At 38.0% G+C, this 21,847-nt stretch overlaps 3 protein-coding genes across 4 annotated transcripts; all 3 read right to left on the bottom strand.

Annotated features, from left to right (window-relative positions):
- Nucleotides 1-1,239: 1,239 nt before the first annotated feature.
- On the bottom strand, nt 1,240-3,007 carry LOC127810703 (protein SOB FIVE-LIKE 5-like). Its single transcript, XM_052350315.1, has 4 exons — nt 2,222-3,007; nt 2,038-2,121; nt 1,874-1,947; nt 1,240-1,566 (listed from the first exon to the last, which is right to left on the bottom strand). Exons 1-4 carry the CDS (start codon nt 2,636-2,638, stop codon nt 1,539-1,541), a joined length of 603 nt encoding a protein of 200 aa, XP_052206275.1. The 5' UTR covers nt 2,639-3,007; the 3' UTR covers nt 1,240-1,538.
- Nucleotides 3,008-10,669: 7,662 nt separating this feature from the next.
- On the bottom strand, nt 10,670-12,826 carry LOC127796709 (cyclin-D1-1-like). 2 transcript variants are annotated; one of them, XM_052329019.1, is made up of 5 exons: nt 12,148-12,826; nt 11,983-12,069; nt 11,561-11,870; nt 11,333-11,445; nt 10,670-11,161 (listed from the first exon to the last, which is right to left on the bottom strand). In XM_052329019.1, the coding sequence occupies exons 1-5, from the start codon at nt 12,379-12,381 to the stop codon at nt 10,865-10,867; spliced, it is 1,041 nt and encodes a 346-aa protein (XP_052184979.1). In that variant the 5' UTR covers nt 12,382-12,826; the 3' UTR covers nt 10,670-10,864. The 2 variants fall into 2 exon arrangements, with proteins under 2 accessions (XP_052184979.1, XP_052184988.1); XM_052329028.1 differs by having other exon boundaries at nt 11,561-11,867.
- A 1,035-nt stretch (nt 12,827-13,861) lies between these two features.
- LOC127792836 (nucleobase-ascorbate transporter 4) lies at nt 13,862-20,914 on the bottom strand. Its single transcript, XM_052323453.1, has 14 exons — nt 20,381-20,914; nt 19,494-19,591; nt 19,205-19,381; nt 19,007-19,107; nt 18,838-18,913; nt 17,954-18,013; nt 17,156-17,352; nt 16,547-16,643; nt 16,024-16,110; nt 15,868-15,926; nt 15,366-15,457; nt 15,171-15,248; nt 14,363-14,523; nt 13,862-14,256 (listed from the first exon to the last, which is right to left on the bottom strand). The coding sequence occupies exons 1-14, from the start codon at nt 20,457-20,459 to the stop codon at nt 14,038-14,040; spliced, it is 1,581 nt and encodes a 526-aa protein (XP_052179413.1). The 5' UTR covers nt 20,460-20,914; the 3' UTR covers nt 13,862-14,037.
- Nucleotides 20,915-21,847: the final 933 nt, after the last annotated feature.

Genomic DNA, 21,847 nt, shown 5'->3' with positions numbered 1-21,847 from the left:
GAATTTTTATACAGAACCATGTAGATGATTCTAATAGTATTTTACTGTACAAGTATTTTGAAAACATATATCATAATGGGGCCTGAGATATCTACATATATAAGTTGAATGACAGCCTCAAAGCATTAAGGATAGGTTTGATTAAATAATAAGATCCTTGCAAGGGAGATAAAGAATGGTGGCTGGCATTATTAAAATAAATGGGGGCATGTTAGATTGGGTCAGGAAGATCTGAGGCAGGATCTGAGGACTTTGAAAAAGGGTAATGAAGATGCATATGAAATATTCCAACACACCAACTTTGGCATTTCCTCATCTCCTTGCGCTCTGCATGATTGCCCATCACTCCATTACACCTCCTTTCATAATGTCACATTATGTTGCAGCTGTATTAAAACCCTAAAAAATTCTTTCATTGTGAGTACTAAAACTATCAGGATGGAGCCCTGTCTGGTACTCAGAGACATTGAGGCCTTCTTGTCTATCTTATTAGAGCCGGAGTCTCTCTTGAAAGTCTTGCTTACTTAAAACATGATGAAATCTCAGACCTGTCAAGTTTAACACCGTTTCATTAATAGAGGTGACTTTAAAAAGTGTTAAGATTTTCTACTTTTCATTGATTTTGAAAATGTTCTAACATTTCTGTCCTTAGATCTGATTTGCCGTCAAGGAAGTAATGGTTGTCCTTGTATTACCCTTCTTTCACTTGGCCAAAAAAAAAAAAAAAGGCAAAGAACTCCTGAATTTGAAGTGATCTTTTATCATTTTGCAAATGACAGATGAAATTTGGTTTGGATGTACTGATTGTCCTCTTTCCATTCAAAAATGCAAGTGTAGGCATTGGAGAGACATTAAAAGCTGTCATGAATTCAATTGTCAAATGGGGTAGAATTAATTTGCATATGCTCCTGAAGTCTAGGAACTTGTAAAAAGGTTCCTCGTTAGAGTTGTTGATAAATTAGATTTTTTTTTCTTTGATGGAGGAATCATTTCCATTGGATGGTTAATTCCTAATGCTTGTGTGATGAGTTATAAGAACCATACAACAGATAAGATTATATATAAAAATAATTAATAAACAAAAATTTATGTAACTAAATCTATGTAATATGATTAATACTTGATATACTGTTGTTTAATTCTTGAAGCATGGGGCTCCATGCATAGCATTGCTTTGGGGGGGGGGGGGGGGGGGGGGGGGGGGCATGGTGGGAGGGAGATTGCTCAAAAGACTAGATCTCATCTGTACCACTTTACATTGACAAGAAAGTTAAATTCCAAGAAACAGGAAATTTATTTCCCAACTTTTCCTCTCAGGTTGTTTCCCACTGCATTTTGATAGGAAAAAAAGAAAAGAAAAGAAAATGAAAGAAAGGGGAGATGAACAAGATCCCTTTCTGAGGGCCAATTCCTTTTGTTTTGACAATCCTGCTGCCGCCACCACCTCTTTTATCTTTTTTCTTTTTTTCTTCTAAGCAACTTATACAGCATAAAAGCAGGCTGCATCAGCAGCGGCAGCACTGCTGGAAATCAACTCATCACATCCCCATCTTTCCTCCATACCACCTGTAAACCAGGAAACTCGAAAGTTCAGTCACACATTTGGAGAAAAATTAGCCAGTTTATGATTTGTTAGGAAATCAAGGCCACAAACCAAGGACATGATATTCACAAGGTTCCAAAAACTTTTTAGAAAAGATGTCTGAAACTGTTCCAATTTAAAGAAACAGCCAAAAAAAAACAAGAAGAAGAAGAAAGAAGAAAGAAGAAAGAAGAAAGTTTTTTATTGGTTTTGAAAATGATTCTCATAGAAAAATGGAAGCTAATGAAAGTAACTGTGGATCATAAGAATCAGAAGCACAAGAAATTTAACTGGTTTTGCTGCAGGTGGTTTCCAGAGGGAGAAGTCTGGAAGAAACCAAAAGGCTCATGGAATGTAGATCTCCCCTGCAAGAATCCATTGCTGGTAAGAAAACTATTTACAGAAGCTCAGATGAAATGACCAGAGGATACCAAGAAAAAGTAAGCCAAAAATACCTCAAAATGAGTTCCGGAGCAGACTTGTGAAAAGCCCAAGACACCCTCCATGGAAGCTTGGTTGTTGGTAAGCGTGAAATTACTCTGCCAAATTAATTCCAAGACCCACCAAAGTCACTCACTCCCAAGAAAAGGAAACAGTTTAATCTAATGGCGAATTCAACAAATCAACATGTGAAGTCACCTGGGAGAAGTCGAAGATTGGAGAGCTAGCAGTGTCGTCAAGGCAAGAGGGAGCATTTTCTTGAACCTTTACAGAGCCACTTCCTCTGACGCTTTTCTTGTTCTTCTTGCCACTGCTCTTTGGGAATGCGGCACAAACAGGTGGACGGCGTAAGAACCCTGTATCTGCATTGCGAAAATATTCATCTTCTTGAAAGATAGGAGGGCCAGAAGAGGCATCAGACACCATTGACAAGTCCTCCTCTTCAACACCCTCTTCCTCTTTATTATTGTTACTGTAAACAGCTCTTGCATCAGCATCGGCATCACCATCGTGAAGAAAGTGGTGATTGGAATTAGGATACGGAGAAAGGAGAGAGTGCTCCAAGTAGAGAGTCCAGCCAGATTCACAGCCACTGCTGCATTGTGAATCATTCATATCTGGGCTATATTGTTTGTTTGAGGCTGCAGGTTGGGTTGAGCAAGTGAACAAGTATGTATGGATGGATATAGGTATAGGGGGAGAGTGAAGTGATGTGGTATAGTATGGTGTGGTGAGGGTGGGAATGAGACTCAAGTTCTAGGCCAAATTTGTCCTCATTTTCGCACCCCTAATTTTACTCTCCCTCTCTCTCTCTCTGTGAATTAATGAAACATGATGCCAGTTGGGGGTTGGTATTTGTGGGTATGTGTGGAGAGAGAGAGAGAGAGAGAGAGAGAGAGAGAGAGGATCATCACATGGTAGACAGCGAGGCAGTGTGTACGCTCTTACCAAAAACGGGCACACGTTCAACTTCTCTTTCTGAGTACTTTTGGACACTATTCTTCTCTTGTCCACAACTCCAAAGTCATCATCTTTGGGGGATATATATATATATATATATGAGTGAATTTACAATTATTATCTATAATAATAATAATAAATAGTTCACAAAGCACAATTTGGTGGTCTTGTGAGAAGTTTCTTGTTGTCTCTCTCTGTGTCAAAAATAAAAAAGCCTGTCTAAGTCTAAATATAAAACATCATCAAATATTTTAACAAAATGTACTAGGCATGCCTCTTATGTATATGCTTTGGATTAATTAAAAAATGACGAAAATTCACCAAGTAGAAAGCCAAAGGTGAAATCTTAATTAAGGATTATCCACAATTATATAAATTCTACGAAATACTAAAACTCTTGACAATAAACTATTGTTCTGTTAGTTTAAAATATATAATAATTTAATTTTTCATTAAGGTATCATAAGGAGTAAAGAAAAATTCGACATGTAAAAATTTATTTTTTCTCAAAAATAGACCGACCAATAGACAAAAGAGAATTTTCACTTCTCTTTTTATACGTTTATATTGGAAGTACTTTGTTACCCACATTAATAGAAACCACTTTGTGCATGACATCTACAGCCAAATGTTGGGCTCAAAATGCTCATCTCTTTGTCGGATTATAAATTTGTAGAAAAGTCTTTTTCAACAAATAAAAATATATTTTTTTTACTTTTTTTTTTTTTTATTTTATCATTTGTTTTTGCTTCACAACAATAGGGATCTTATACGCCACTGATGCTTGTGAAGTGCCGTTGGTGGTACATATATAGAGATGACAATGGGAGTAAAATTTTAAAAAGGAGATGAATTTGGGATTTTCATCTTCAACCTCTTCACGTTGACACGTGAATTTTTTTTTTTTAATTATTTTTATTTTATTACAGATACATATGATGATGATGATGATGATGATGATGATGATGATGTTGTTGTTCTTCTTCTTCTATCAAGATATACAATTTTTATATTATTTATTTATGGTCATTTATATATGAATAACAAAATATAAATATGTTGGGATATCAAGTTTTACCTTTTGATATTTTCTCAAAGTGTAATAAATAATGAATAATGCTCTGCTCTTGCTCTCTCAACTGGGAAGTAGGGCTTGGAGGAGTGCAATTTGAGTCGGCGCTTTATGAATCCACGTGCCTAACCTAACCACACGTGACACGTCCCTCCCTATTATATTTATTATATAATAATACCAAAAAACATTCGTATTTTTTGTGTAATGCAATTAATTTTTTACAACATAAAAGGTACGTTGTTTAATGTTTATTAATAATTAATATTACTGAATGTAGCCATTTTTTTTATTTTATTTTATGTTATTATAATATAAAAATACCTACCTACGTGGTTGTTGCGTACAATAACGCTCGCACTCGCACTCGCACTCGCACACACATGTCAGCACGTGTGGGGTAATCACGTGGGATCTCACACACATGTTTGCACGTGCGCACGGACTTCAACCTTAAATCCCCCTCTCTGTCAAAACTCCAGGTTTTGACTCCTCACTCGCCTTTTAACGTTCTCTCCTTGCTGCAAACCCCAATAAATAAACCACACCATTATAGTATTAACTTTCTTTTGATTTTTTATTTTAAAATTAAAATTCGAAAAAGTATTTTTAAATTTTATCTCATTCCCCTCAGAGATAGATAGAGATTATATGAGGAGATGATTCTTTACTGCTAAGGTTTCAAATAATGAGTTCATAAATAAGATTTTGTATATTTATTTTTATCACGTCACGTTAGATATGTAATTTATAAATTCATCTATTAAATACCTGAAATTTTCATTTAGAGAGAGATGAATTGTTTTGATTGTGATAAAAGCATAATAGAGATTTTGGAAGCATTGGTTTGGTTTGTCCTCAACGCCCACTCTAAATGTGACCAAGTGGTCTGAGCTACTTGCTATTTAAGGGGAGAAGGGTATTCAAAAATGGGGTAGTGTCCAAAATGGACATCAATGACTTGATTGAGGGCAATGGAAGTAGCCCTTGTCCTGTCCAGCTCACCCATGGGCCCATTTATTTGACAACTCCTCATCTCCCAAGCCCTTTGGGCCCCATTTCTGGCCCATCATAATCCGCACTTCATTTCAACCTATCCATTTCCATCCATCATTGCACACACATACTACAAAGGGCCAAAACAACTACTCCCATCAGAAAAATAAAATCTATAATTATTTTTTGTTTTAATTTAGATTAATTAAAATGAAATAAAACAAATTAAGATTTAAGGAAAGTGTGGAATGGGTTTGGTTGAGCTGGAGTGTGCTAACGTAATAAAAGAAGTAACTACGTAAGACGAATAGATTAAATAAATTAAAATAAATAAATAAATAATGCACCGAAAGGATTGGAGTTGGGAGGAGCTGGAAAGCATTCATAGTGATGGGTGGGTGCCACGTGGAGCTGTTAGTGACTGGAGGTGGACCCCACTCCGGTGATCCCCAAATCCAATCATTGACCTTGTCGTGTAGCCAAGTACAACGTACGGAGATGCAACCCAGAACGCTGGATCATTACGCTGCCACGTCGACATGCCAACCCATTTCCCATCAGTCAAATCATTTTGATCAGTAGGGGCCCCTCCCATTCAATTCACCATTTTATCCAAAAACAATTTCTACGTAACATATGCACCAATGGTGGGCTTTAGTGGGGATAAAATGGGGGCCCAAGAAATCTCCCTCCCAGAGATCATGGGCTTCTTTCTATATAACATACAGATAGATGTGTAAGTAGTGAGAGAGATGATGGGCTGGCTGGCTCATTGTACCACCATCTTCCATCTTCAATTCAAAGCCATTTCATTTTATTCACATATTTAGTATGTTTTTATTTTTATTTTTTAAACTCAAACTATTTAAATTTTTAAATAAAAATAAAATTAATTCTCCACCAAACAAAATAAAAATTTATATAATTGAAACAATATTTTTTTATTTGTGAAAAACAAAAAAAAAAAGTGTAATGCAAAAAGGTGGAGGTTGCAAAAGGAGGAGGACAGGACAGGACAGTCTAGCGGGGGAAGAAGAAAAGGAGAAGAATAGATATGATGGTAGCAGGTTGTGTTGATGGCAGAGACTAGATTTGGTTATGGAAGGAGGGGATGGACGACAGCAAAAGGAGGACAACGAAGAGGTAGGTCAGCAGCTGAAGAAGGGCGGCCTAGATCTGTATCTGGTTGCGATTGTGTAGGCAGTAGTGATGGCAGCCATATCTGGTTGCAAGAGGATGAGATGAAGTGTAAAAGAAAAGGCTCAAGGAGGAGGCGGTCGACGGTGGTGTGGAAGAAGGGGTGGCGACCAGATATGGCCGCCATAATGCCAGCGGCAAGTGCGACGACTATATCTAGTTACGGAATGAAGAGGCATAAGATTTTTTAATCCTTGCTAGAAAAAGTATTACATGGGCTTTACCCATGAAGGCATTTTAGGCTACATTAAGTAACAACTGACAACTTACTTAAGAAAGGACTCGCGAAATATGGCAAAGGCCCAGGCCCATTTCTGTTTCCTTGTTTAGTAACTCATCAAGGCTTTGAAATTACATCCCATCAAATCAACCACTTGATAAATAACATAAGTCAATCAGAGTTTTGTATGTAATATTGGACCTGTCACATGCTTCCTACAAGTCAATCAGAGTTTTGGCCCTTCTCCTTGGTTGGTGGTGACTGGTAATTGGTAATCAGCCTTCTCATCACTCACTCCTTAAAAGTTTGATATTTTGTAAGTATAAAATATTACAAAAATGTTATTTGGGAGGAGACTTGAGTTTTATGAAAATAAGTAACATACGCTAAACCATCTTTACCTACAAAATGTGTCCAAAACACAGAAATCGGACAAAATAATAATTTTTAAAATCTTGGGTCTTTCTTTAAGACTTTTATGTACCAGTAGTGCTATCCATAGGAGGAGGAGGAGGAGGAGGAGGACAAAGTTGATTTCCTTTGGCAAGAAGACAAATGATTTGCCAAAAGTAAGATTTCATTACAAGACAAAAGGGTCTAATATCTTTCTTTCTTTTCTTAATCTCAACTATGCAAATGTCTTGGCATTATTTGTTCAGCCATTGCAAACTCAAATGCATAGCTGCAGGTGTTCATGGAAGCACTTGTCAAGGTGGTGTCTCTTGTCTGAATGCGAACTACTGTATTTGCTAAACAAGAAATCAGATATTGATTTTAGATTAACAACAAGGACAGATGTTTTCTTGCTAATTCTAAAAATTACATGAACATAAAGGTGTCTTGAAAAGTTGGGGAAGAAATGGGTGAAGGTTGACAAATTGGAAAGCTAACTTTTGAGTATAAAAATGGAATGATTACTGGATTTTGTTAATATCTTTTAATGGGGTCTAGTAGATCTTGCTTTTGCCTTTTGTTCCCAATGCCTATATAGGCACCGCTTTTAAGCACATGTGTGCCCCTCAATTGCATTCCAATTAATCCATGCTTTGCCAGGAGCTCAAGATCAATGCCAGCCCACCACTCTCAATCAATCCCCATTGGACACAGACCAGACCAGACCAGAAGAAGCTCCTCCTGTGCCATCATCTTATCACCAAAATTTTAGACCCCAATTTATCATCAGATGAGACTCCAGTTGAGCCCCTAGCCAGCTCATGCCAATCACCCGCATAGGTTATGCTAATTTTCCATTGAGAATGCTCCTTTCATATGGTCAAATCAATATTCAATTATTTGCCATTTGATTATAAATTTTAAAGGGATATTTTTATTAAAAAAAAAAAAAAAGGAACAAGTTTAACCCATTTTCTCGTTCTTAAGTTAAATTCGACACATTATTCTTCTAGCACTATTCTCAAATGACATCAACTAGACTATCAATACTGTCTGCTAGGTTTCATTAGACTAAAATTCAAGTTAGGCTTAAGGCTTATGACAAACAATAAATCAAGTCTCTAAGAACAGTAGAAAAAACTATTTATATAGAGACTTCTCATGTCTTATTTTTTTGGTTAAATAAAAAACAAGGGTGGTGCAGCTAGTGCAACAACCCCGTTCAGCAGGACCATAAAGACGACTTTACTGCTAAAAAATGTTTAACTTGAACTATAATTACTGTTAATTAAAGCGAACATATCACCTTAGCCCAACTAACGTGCACATTGGCAGGCTCCAAGTCCTACATAGCAACCATGTAAAACCACTCTACCAACTAACTATCACCTCGATAATCTTCAACCAATTCTTCTATCACTTGAACCACGTTCCATGCTAGTGGGGGTTTTGATTTCACTTTGAACAACCCTAAATCATGAAACAGGGTGACAAGTAATTTGAAGTTGGAGGAAGATAGGGGTTGATCATCTGAGAAGGGGAGAGGGGCGTGGGAAGGAAGGGGGTGTTCTTCCAAATACTTAAATGCTGATTTGTCTCATCCATTGGCAGCTTCATAGGAGTCCTTTGTCCTTGGCATTGGAAAAAAGCCTGCCAAAGCTCCATTGCCTTGCTTCTAATGGGGGACCCCTAGCTAGTCCCATTTCTGATGGGGATTTGTGTTCCATCTCACGTGAGTCTGCACTGCATTGAATCATTTCTTTTTTCATTTGCAAATAAATTTATTTTTTATTTTTTATTTTAAAAAAAACTAATTAAATAAAGACAGGGGAAAGGCGATGGGGGATGGAGATTGGGGATGATTCAGGAGTGATGAAGTGCGGGAAAGTGGATGAAGTGAGAGAGAATAAGGGGGGTCACAATCAGAGAGCTTGAAAGATGGATCTTTACAGGCTGGGAATAGGACCCAGCAGCTTGACCATTGTAGCAGAACAAAATCCCAGCCACATATCACTTACCCAAATCTCTCCATCAAGCTTGTCTGCCATTCTGCACACTCTTCACCAACTTTACTCCATTTAATTGGCGCATGTGCATCTCCTCCTCCTCCTCCTCAACAAATTTACCCATTTCTTTGTGGCCTTACAAAACTGAAAAAATATACATAAACGAGCCTTTATCTTACTCGTGTCAAATATTATAATATTTATTTAATATAAATAAAATAAAAAATGAAGAGAAGCGGCCTATTGTACGACTACGATATACAAATCTAACACAAATAAACAAATAAATCTATATATATATATATATGTGCATTACATAAATAAAATATTATAATATTTGTTCGGTATAAACAAAATAAGAGAGAGGGAAGTGGCCTCTTGTACGCCTATGATATACAAATCTAATACAAGTAGAAAAATAAATCTATATATATATATATGTGCACGCGCGTGTACGCCACCCCCTCCGATTGGGCAGCCTCCCTTGTCATTGCCCGACTCCAAATTCATCGTCTATACACCAGTTGAGCATTATTAGTGTACGTTGTCAGATATTATTGCATTATTGTTATATGTATATTATTGTATTTAGTATACCCAAGTCTCTTTATGAGCTCCTCCATCCATTTAGATCATACGACACAATCCTTCAAATTTGAATTTAAAAGATAAAAAAAAAAAAAAAAGCTTACGAGATTGTCAAAAAAAAGTTTATTAAGATCAACTTAATTTCGGATGAACCCTTTTAGACTTGGCAGAAAATAAAATCATCTATAATTGATGGGTCACAAGAGAAATCATTGATGTTATAGACAGGGTAAATTTATCCTACAAAGAATTCATAAATTACATCTGTTGCCTCCTCCATAATAAGACTCTCACTCCTATTTCAATATTCACAGCATAAGAAACCCAACTAAACTTTCATAAAAAAAAAAAAAAAAAACTATCATTAATACCTTCGTCACTCTTTAAAATGGAAGAAACATACTAAACAAACCATGAGACCCAGACACAAGTCACACAACAATCAAATTCAAGACCCCAACATCACCAATGCTAATTATCACCAGAGTGGCATCCATCAGCCACCACCCAATCCAATGCAGGCAAGTGTAAGTATTGTAACCTTTTAAGACATTCATGACCAGTGTTGTTGTATTCTAATGTATGGATCTTACGTGACGTGACAACCTAATGTCGACGAGTCAAATCTCATGCCTCCCTGTAATTTTACAGCTGTATCGCTCACATTGGTTTTCCCCCCCCCCTCCCCTATGCTTTTCCCGCCATCCCCCCGCCCAAACCCAAATTCTGACTTGTGTCACCCTCCCCACGTCATCACGGAGTGAATTTCCAAATCGTCCCCCATGCTCCGTGGTGTCACCGAAATTCGGAGAACAGCCGAAGGGTAATCTCGTCAAAATAAAAGGAAATAAAAACCCTGAGCTGTCATCCTCCTCAGTGCTCGCACACAACAAAACATATTTCGGGACACCTAAGACATAAAAGGCTAAATTAAAATGCGTCCAAAAAGTGGACAACCACGAAATGGAGGCCCCACCTGTCGTACTTTTGTCGGACACGTGTACAAATGGCAATTCCGTTCGATACCGAGGACGTGAAAGTCAATTTGCAGGTTTTGCCAATTGGATCGAGCAGTGCTTCTCTCATGCTGGAAATGATTGGGAAGCCAATCAAAGTGTTTCTGGGAGTAATTGAAACATTATATGGAAGGTAATTCACATCATTGCAAGGCCGCCGAAATGACTGAAAACCCCTCCCCCACATCCATTCGTTCATTCATTCATATAATATAATATATTAATATATTAATTGAAATTCCAATAATAAAAATAAAAAAATATTTAGAATAGGCTCTACCGTCAGGTGCTGACCCTTGATGGCATGTAATCATGGACAGAGAGAATTGAGATCAAAAGGGCAAAAAAAAAAAAAAAGAGGAGCAAAAAAGGTAGGTGGCGATGGATTTTTATCTACGGTCCCTGTTGTTGCTGTTCCTGTACATCCGACACAGAGGATCGAGCCCGTTTGTTCTGCGGCTCGGGGGCGCTTGAGCCCCAGCCAGAAGCCGTGCCGGAGACTGGGATTTCGGAGCGCGTGTCGCAGCTGCCGCACGCCGCCGCCGCGGCGTCGAGCACGCCAACAGGGCTCGGCGGCGGCGGCGGCGGCCCCGGAGGATCGGCTGCGCCTGCGAGGTCCTTGTGGTCCGCTGACGGACACGTGTCGACCAGATACTCCTCCATTCGTTGGTGACAGCTTCTCACCATTTCCTGTCGCCAAGACACAAAGAGAAAAAATAAAACAAAATTACCACGAGATTTAAGATGATTTTCAATGCTTCGATTTTCTCGCCAAAAATTTATATTTCCATAACGACCCCCAGTAATTCCACAAATATTACGTTTCGGACCATATATGATGTGAAAGGCAATTCAAGTTACTTTGTTTGCCCTCTCGTAAAAGGCCTCCTCCGGCGCGTCGACCGTTTCGCCGGCGGCAGAGAGCACGGCGGCGGCGGCAATTGTCGATGGACGGAAGCCCAGGAAATCGATCACTGTAAAAGCCAATCAAGTTAATTCCCTGTTGCTTTGTCATTTAAAAAATACGATATGAACAGTTAATGAACGAGCAATCAATGCGATTTTCAGTTTAGGCGCGACTTCGATTACCACGAATGGTGTTGAGAACGAGATCGGAAGACGCTGATAGAACGCAATGAAGGGCGTCGGAGTTGGAGCACGAAGAAGGGAGCTTGGAGGCGAAGTAGTCGAGGAAATCGAATGGTGTGACGGATCTCAGCCTCCAATCGAGACTAGCCATGATCCAGAGCTCCATTCGCTGAACCGTTCTCGGTTCGAACATGAAGCGAGGCTCGAACACTTGGAGGTCTAAGAGCAACGGCACGTAAGGCTCCTCCATTTTCGCCGCAAGCGACAAGCACGCCACCGACAGCAGCTGTAACGGCCATCCATTTCCCTGCTGTTTCCAAATCACCATTAGCCCCAATCCTTCTACTCCATGGAACCAATGCAGGCCAACAAATAAATAGACATTGATATCAATGTAATGTGTATATATCGATTTACAGTACCGGAAAGGAATGAGAGGAAAGGACACGATCGAAGTAGTTGACGGAGAGGTACGCCGTTACCGGTCGGAACTCATAGTGTGCATGCACCTAAATTCAATACCGTCAATACACAGATACGTATATATATACATATACAGATATAGATATAAAATGAAATGAAAATACTTTGAGGATCCAGTTGATGGAGTCCTGGCGCGCGGTGAGATCAATCTGGCGGTGGCTACAGCGGGAGAGGTAGTCGGGGCGGGCCACGTGGTGGAGCTCCGACTCGACGAGGAAAGCGATGACGCTGTCATCAGGCGGCGGAGAGTGAAGGACGAAGGGGAAGGGATGGGGATCGGAGCCGGAATCATCGGGGCAGTGCAAGCTAGCGGCGGAGTGATCCGGCGAGATGGACATTGTTCCAGCGGGGGAGTAGCACGGAGGCGGCGGCGGCGGCTATCGGCGAGAGGAAACACATGGCCGCAGCATTTACCGTTTGGGCCTCTCCATCGTCTAGTCTTCCCTGACTCGACTCTTCTCTTCTCTTCTGGCTCGCTCGCTCTGTGGGAGCAGCGTCTCTTTGTGCTGGAGTGAGTGAATACTTAGACGTTTTCTTTTCTGGAAGCACAGAGAGTGGGGAAAGAGACGACAGGTGGAGAGCGATGCGGAGATCTACGGGCGGGAGGTGGAGACGTGTACGGTAGAGATTTGTCTGTGAGGTTTCAGATGATCACCGATGTCTCTCCTGGATTGATGTTTCTTTTATTTATTTTTTCTTCTCCGGCACCGTGTGAGTTGTTGTGAGCAGTGAGCATGAGTTCTGCTTCTCTTCTCCCATCTCTCTCTCTCTCTCTCTCTCTCACTCTCTCTCTCTCTGCGTTTATATATAGATATATATATATATATATAAACGTGGGGCTTCGTGATGGACTAGTCGCCTCGCCTCTGACTGGTTTCCTTTTCCTTATTTAATGATCTACAAATTTTGTTTCTGGGTGCTCATTAATTTCCTTATTTATTGCTTGAAAACCTTCAGAATTAAAAATTCACTTTGTCTGTAATTTGTAAATTTCGTTTTACTGTGATTCAAATAAAATAATAAAGTTTTTTATTTTATTTTATGTTTTATAAATTAAAAATAAGGTGTAATAAATATATTTTATTTTTAATTTTAAAGACTCTTAATTAACTGGACGGTGGTGAGGTGGATTGGAATGTATTTATGGTTTTAAAATAAAATACATTAAATATGAATGATTGAAAATTTAAAATTTATGAAATTCATCCATAAATTGCTATTTTAATTTTTTTATTCTGTTTCTATATACATTATTATTTTTAAATACTAAATGCGGATATTTTGGGGTTTTGTAATTAGATCTTATTTCTGTATCAAATTGAAAATGATATATATCTTTAAATTTGATATAAATTCATGAAATGCTTTTAACGCCTGTATATGAACATGAACTTTTTAATATTAACTTAATAAAAAATGTTAACATAATTTCCAAAACCTGAAGTACTTGCACTAAATTAAGAAAACTACCAGGTGTTAAAGAGTATATAGTTTACTGAATTAAAAATGATGCCATGAGCTAGGCAAACATGAGATGAGAGGTCAAACCTGAAAAGAAGGTTAAGAGACCAACTGCAAATATTAACCTACAAAGCCCACCATTACATTTGATACGTGCTTAAGATGATGATTCAATGGGCCAGGGTAGATAATGACTAATGACATTCAAATACAACTGCAGCATTACATGCAAGATGCAGTAGTAGTTCCTAATTACATCAATACTCCAAAACTTCAAATTAAGGCATCATCATCATCAACATATATATATATATATGATATATTCATCTATTATGGCATTGTCAAAGCTGTACCACATTCATATCAAGTTAATCTGTTTTGCCATCCCCTCCATATAAAGTGTGCTATACCATGATTATTTCCTTCTTTCTGTTATTCCGAGTTCAAGAAACACCACGGTATATATTGACACAAAGAGATTGAACAAAATTAATATTCCTCCTCCTCTTTTCTTGGTGCCAGAATCCAAAAGGCTAGACAGAAGGGAAGTGTCTGGAAAGGCCCCAGGGGAGTGCATAGAATTCTTCACTTCTGGGATCTTTATCGAAGTACCTGAACTTCTCCCACCAGTGCCTGCCACTGTCAACTCGAGTCAAGCTGTGGCGACGGGCAATTGTGGAGTCCAGGAAAACACCGACAATAGCTGCCACTGTGGCCGGGGATGTGAAAATCACTTGCATGATTTCATTAAACTGCAAAATTATGGATGAGAGCCAGATTTAGTCTACTCATGCATAATAGTCTCAGCAACTACCAAAATCAACCGATCAATCAGAAAGTAACTATGCTTGTGCATACCCACGATGATCGAGTGTGAACAGGACCATGGCCAGAAGTCACCACGTACCCATTGAAGTATTGTGGCACTGAGAGCCCCATGAAGAGTGAGAAGCCGATTATAAACATTGTTCTAAAGCTGTTGAGGTTGCAGTACTGAAGTAAACCAAGACCAGCTGAAGCTGCGCTCCATAGTGTACAATATCAAATGTCAACCAATAGACCATGGAAAATGGTTGCATTAAAGTGGAAACAAGCACTTGTATGTGTCTTCCCTTTTCACAGAAAATTTTACTATCAAAATTCTATTGACAATTAGTTGCTTAATAATATCAGTGAATCAAAGCCAGAATCCTTGTTAAACTTGATACCCCAGCAACTGTTAATTTTGATAGCCAACGAAATTGCAAAACAAATTTCAAATCTTCTGAGATTCAGATTTGGTGATCAATATTACCACCTCGGGCTTTAGTACCAAGAGTTCCAAAGGAAAAACCCAACATGCTAAATATTTACAATCTAGTTAGTTATTCCCTGCAGTTTGAGAAATAGGTCCTTTCTACAATTTGCCACCCAAAATAAGTTTACCAGTGGATTGATTCTTGAGGGAAAATAAATCTAATGGTTCCCAATTTTTGTCTCAAGAATTGATTACAGTACTAACCTATTGAAACTTTTCCTGTGTCTTAATTTTGTGAGTATTTTTTCACTCATTCATCCACTTCCTCTTTCAACATCCAGTTCTGTCCAATTTGGTACTTACGCTCTTAAAATGCAGCAAGGAACTGAAAGGAATTGAAAACATCAAGATCAGAGAAGGGAAACGTACACACATAGCCAAACAAGATGCAGTACAGAGCTCCGAAGATTGGCAACGGTATAGATGCAAGAACAGCTCCAAATTTTCCTGGTTATTGACAAAGGAATATGACACAATGAGAGTAACTAATAAATCATCATAGTTCAAGACTACGAGTTTTATGGTAAGGAAGATGTAAGATGATTAGATAAAAATATAACGCACCAAATATAGAAAAGAAAATCATGAATACAGCTGATATTTGTACCACTCTTCGGCTTCCAACCCGTGTGAGTGCCAAAAGACCTACATTTTCACTAAACAAACAGCAAATAGTATAAGATCGTGTACATAGGTAAACAGATGGCAGGATAAAAAAGCTGCTCTCAAGTGGACCCAGATGCGAGAATAATCTAAAGCTAATGAAAAGAACTTGAAGGCTCGTGACACTCTAATTGGTTGCAGAAATTTTGGGTGTAACAAAATCAATACAACTAAATGACCTGCAAGGGCAATTCTCAACTTTTCTAAGGCATCCTACCTCTACCTTGTAACTTTGATTCCTTGGGAGTGCACCAGGGGATGGAGAATATGAAATCAATTATTTGCAAATTCATTGTCTATGGAAAAGTGTGATTCAGAGATTAGAGTGACCAATTTCTTCATCTAAGTGTATCATCCGCACCAAAAGAAATTTGTGCTTTTCGTTCAAATACTATAAACTTACACTGATACAGTTGAGCCACTGACAGTACCAAAGAAACCATCCAGTAAAATGGCTATTCCCTAAAATTTGCAAACAAAACAGGAGTGACTTAGGTTTTCAGAAAAATGTATGATCGAGAAACCAAACATAATCATATATCATAGGGTCAGTTGCTACCAGCCACCCAGCACCACGGCTAATGACAGAAGGTGGAATAGGTGTAGCACTCCCATATCTTGCCGCTGCTTTAAATGCCCCAGTAGACTGCGGTAACAAAAATAAAAAAGAAATCAAAATTTAGCATGAATCTCAAATTCAGCTCCAAAACAAAGGAACAAGAATCATGTCATACAGATAGGAATCTGGAAACAGAGGATATAATTCTTATTCCTCCTAATTCCTAATATTAAGATCTGCCTCATTTGTCATATACATACACAACCACTGTGGGCTATTTTTTTTCCACCTCTAAGTAAGATAATTGGGGAGGGGGAAATCCACACGGCAAAGGCAGAGTTGAATAGACATCACATAAGCACATAAAGGTGTGCCCACCGAACTCTGGCTTCCATGCAATTCGTCAACGCGCTTTACCGAACATCAAATTAACATCCTACTTTTCTTCTAGAGAAGAGCATAAAAGTAAGGTGAGCAGCTGTTTTTCGGACAAGGCTTTTAAGGTGCAATTGAATAAATCAACCTCAATAAGAGCAACAAATGCTGCAGCTGCCATCACAAAAACTTCCCCGGCATTTACAGTCGGAGCTCCCCATTGCCATGGATATGGAAACCTTATCCTGCATATTGAGAAGTGATAAAAAAAATTACAAGACGGAAAACGTAAGACTTACATTACCACCCAAAACACATGAAATGAGAATTCATTTTTAACACACTTAAAAAAGTGGGTCTGAGCATGATCTGCGCCAAACAATTCGTTAATTTCATTAACAAGACCTAAATTGGGCTAATTAACACTGGAAATAGTTCTTTGTTCTGTCAAAAAATTTGAGTCGTGAATATGCTCTGCATTACATTCTAAGTGTCCAAAAATCTGCAGAACGTCACTCAAAATTCATTGTGTTGCTTGATATCCTTGGTTCCTAGCACTGAAATCAAGTTTTCCAGTTTCTAGGCACATTCAACTAGTATGGCTGAACTAATAGTTCAAGTTGTAGGGCGACCAGGCTAATATATTGTAAAACTGGATTTCAAGCAGAACACAACTGAAAAATGGAAATATAACATGTACAAGACGCTATATCAAGATATGCCACCAGTTCAAAAGCAAGCCATACAATGAGCTTACCAAGGAGCACCACCTATTAGCCCAGCACGGTCAACACGGCAACTAAACTGAGTATTTGGAGGTCTATTTTTGTATGCACCTGCTGCAGTCAGAAGTGCTGCATACGCCCATACAATTGCTATTGATATTAGGACAGCATATCGTTCAAAAAAACGCTCAAATATGCCTCCTTTGGTTTTTATATACTGAGGAATGTACTGCAAAAGATTTAATTACCAAAATAAATAGTGGCTCGGGAAATTCACTTTAAACATGCTGCAGGAAACAAGCATTTAAAACAAATTGGCAATTTCTTAATCAAAAAGAAATCATATCACTCCTCTTGGAAGATATGGTAAATGATGTGAAAACCTGAAACAAATCATCATATTTGAAAGTGCAGAGAGAGTCAACCCTAGGAGGGAATTTTTTAAAACAAGCTATGCACACGCTGTTGAATATTTCCTGGTGAACATGATCCATAGATCATGACCATAGGTCGATAACCAACCCAAATTTCTTCAGGGATTTATTTAAAGGATCAACCAAACTGGACGATTATTAACTCTGAATTCATGGGCATTTAATTAACATATTTTGTCTACATAAAAAATGTGATCAGTTATACGTTCGAGTGGGTGCTTAATTCAAGACCCTTACATCTTCAGCATTGTTTTACAGACACACAAATCATCCAAAAATGTTAACCATGGCACTTACATGTGCACGTGTGTGTATCATTGCACATAAATGTGTGCGTGAGTGTGTGTGTTTATTAAATAGGAATTGGCTGAAAAGCAGTAATCAAGAACAGCTCACCTGAGATAAAATAATCAGTATAATCAACTCTGGAAGCCCAATCTCAACACATTGTGCCAACTAAAACCACCAACCAAAAATGAAAAGTGAAAAGTAAACAAATGAAGCCCAAAAAGAAACAAATGCTATACAAGTAAAAGAAATAAAGAAGCATAATACGCCACGGCCACAGCCCACACAAGCTTAGAAGCAAACTTGCAAAGAAAAAAGCCAATCTGTAAAAACCTCAACGTGGATTTCCAGGCCTGACAATTTTAATCAAACATTGACCCTACAGGTTCTATGTTCCCATTGATGCTTGAAAACTCATACGGCGGGTGGATATTTTAAAATCTTGCTATAGATTTCTCATTTCTGTGAATTACCCTAATTATCGGATTGATCTTGTTAACTTTAAGATCTATATATATACTAGACAGGCACCATGCTGATTAACAGCTAAGAGCTGGTTTGAATCAATGCACTAAATATGGAAAATATGCGGTTTGTTCTTGACAGAAATCCCTAGCTACGCACCAACTACTTGCTTTGTCTGTAGGTAAGAAGACTAGACAACTCTATCAGTTAGCTACTCAGGATTCACTTATTGAGCTGGTCAATTGTGGAGTAACCTGCTCCTCTCAAAGAGATCTAACCAGGACCAGGTTCATTATTCGTACTTAAAAAAGAATGAATCACCAATCTCCCTTGGACTTGCAACGGAAAACAAATATTAATTATCAAGACAGAATAGTATCTTGTCATCAGCATGATTACTATTCACAAACCAAACCTGGCTAAAGGTAGTACAGATCTATTGAAGAGCATAAATAGCACAAAATTTTTAAGAATTAATTAACAATCACCATATTTTGTTATATGAAAATGAAGCTCAAGTCTCCTACCTGTGGGAAACCATGCGCATAGAGTCCAAGTCCAACTAATGTAATAAGAGGAACAGAAGACAGAGGACATAGTAACCTATAAGATTAGCAGACAAATCAGGAGCGAAGAGAAAACTCATTACAATAACAACTTGCTCTGCAAGTATGGCATTTCTGAAAAAATACCCACCTCACCAAAATTCTCCAGACACCAAAGAAACCAGCTAATATTGGGAGAACGGATGCGATCAGGAGAGCTCCTTGTATTCCTCTCATTGACCTTCTAAACCTCTGAAGAAATCAACATATTCTTGATGAAACAACAGGAAAGAACAATTGACGCAGTTACAAAACTTAATAGACTTGAAAATGAAGATGGTAAACTCACATCATGAGGATCAATGTAGGTACTATATCTATTGGACAAAACAACAAAGAGAGCTGGAAAAACAAATGCGTATGAGGCTCCTATCACCACAGGAAGCCGAGTTCCAAACCAAGTTTGCAACAGAGTGTTGATTCCAGCAACGAATAGCAAAGTCTGGATCACTTCTGCCTTCTCACGCTGCCATGAAATGAAGAGGATAATTACTCAAACTGAAATAATGAGAGAACCAGTAGAGCAGAAAATGAAGGGCCAATATATGCAAACACAGACAAGTGTAACAGAATTTTACGTTGCCACCACCCATTAGAGGAACGATGATGGAGGGGATGAGAACAGTAGTCCCAAGCATTACTATGTAGTGCTGAAAACCCACAATTATGGCTGCAGCTGCAATTATAAAAGAAAATGTTAGAATTCAGATGTTCAATCTCTTTGAATTCAAGAAAACTTTAACATCCACTTGTAATTAACTTGAAGAGGTCATTTCCATTTGTACAAGGCATGACTTATTGTTCAGGATAGTTTTTCCCTTTCCTTCAGTTTTTCTCATGGTTTCTAAGACGCCGAACAGGGTAGAGTTCTTAGCAACTAAAAGTTGAAAACCTTGATTAAATTGTGAATACAATTAAGTCACGTAGAAACAAATATGTTAGCAGTATAAATTCATGAAATCCGAGTATAAGAGATCATTTGCACCAACATCAGAACACGAGAGCAAGCCTTCTGTGATAAATTCAGAGAGAAGAAACCGCAGAAAATGAATGACGCGGAAAGGAAATACACGAAACAAAGCAGAAATGAACGCAAAAGTCGACCAGAAAAGCAGTGGAACAAAATTGAGCATCATCAGAAAAGCACAAACGTGAACGGGATTGTTCTAATAAAGCCAGGAGGGAGGAAGAAGCAGAAATGAAAAATGTCTGTGTGAGAGAGAGAGAGAGTCATCATTATTTTGGATATATTGAAATGCACAGACACATACAGTTACAGTCCACTGGTAAATAACGCGTTCCTCCTAATGTGAACAATGGATGATTACAGCTGAAGATCAGTAGGAGAAGTAGAGAATTCAAATTAAAGACAAAACAGACGTGCTAAGAGAGAGAATAGAGAACTAGAAGAATGAATACATACATACATATATATATATATAGAGAGAGAGAGAGAGAGGCTTACGCCAAGCAGGATTGCTGTTAACACAGAAGTCGACTCCAGGTAATTGCTCTTTCACGGGGTGTGGCACTAGAGCAGCCATCTCTCTCTCTCTCTGTCCAATTCTTCCTTCCACTCTGCAATTTTCTGATCGTCCAACAGATATATATTTCTATCCCTATAGACACATGTAGCGAGAGAGGGAGAGAGAGAGGGCGAGGCGAGAGAGAATGATGTATATGATGGGGAAGAAGGAAGGTAGATTAGGCGAGCGACGTGAGGACTATGAGAATGACCGTGATGATGATGAGGATCGATGGTGACGGGAAAAAACCCCAAACCGAGCAACCAACTCCTCCTCCCTCCCCCCTTCCCTGAATGAAAGCGTAAATCGATCCTATCTATAATCTTCGATTGGGAAGCAACCAAACCAACCAACCAACATCCCTCACTTCACTAACACCCACCCACAAGTAACACACAGTCTCTCCCTCTCACAAAATGTATGTATGTAGACAGAGATGGTGATGATATGATTGCATTGTCAGGCTCTCTCTCTCTCTCTCTGTATTTCATATTTACATTTGAATTGAAGGCTGAAGCGAAACAGAAGAATATATTTTTGTTGTAGCTTCAAAGCTGCCTTTTCTAATTTCTAGTCTCAACAAATTAAAGATATAATATTTATTTTAGTTTATAAAATTCTAACTTATAGTTTCTACTAATTTTTAGAATGGATAGAAACTGACTTTTTCAAAGTTGGAGTACTCTAATTTTTACAACTTCTGCTTAAATAATTATATTTTTATGACAATTTTACCCTTATTTTTAGTAAATAATTATCCTCTTGTCTACGCAATTATGGATTTTTCTTCTCCACTACCATCTCCATTTTCAAATCTCTTCCCCTCTTTCGTCATCTTCCTCTCTCTCTATACTTTAATTAATTTTTTTATAACACTTGAAATTTATACATATACATTCATTAATTTTTAAATTATCATTCTATAACTACTAAGGGTATTATGGACAATTATACAAAAAAAAGTTATTTTACAACTTATGGTATCAAACATCACAACTACTTAACTACAACTTCTAAAAAACATCACGACTTATTCTAAGTTTTAGAAACTATAATCTAAGAAATTATAAGCTATAATTTCTTTAATTAAGCTGCAACAAACGAAACTATTATCTCTTTCTCCTTCTGAATTCTCCCTCTCCCTCCACTTCGCCATAACCAACAAACCAAACAAACAACAAATCCCATTCATTCATTCATTAGTCATTATTCCCTCCAGAAACAATTAAATATTCCTGATTAATATTCCTCTTTGTTACTATTCCTTTTGTATAATAATAATACAGCTTTATTTGTTTTGCCGCTTAATAAAATGTATCATATATTCCTGAAAACGTATTTTTATATAAAACTATTTTTCATAATCATATTCCTTACTATTTTTACATTTGAATATACCAAGTTTA

Source organism: Diospyros lotus, chromosome 1 (genome assembly GCF_014633365.1).
Source record: "Diospyros lotus cultivar Yz01 chromosome 1, ASM1463336v1, whole genome shotgun sequence".
Taxonomy (NCBI): domain Eukaryota; kingdom Viridiplantae; phylum Streptophyta; class Magnoliopsida; order Ericales; family Ebenaceae; genus Diospyros; species Diospyros lotus.
Note: the sequence above shows the minus strand (reverse complement) of the source record. Positions and strands in the feature narration are given on the sequence as shown.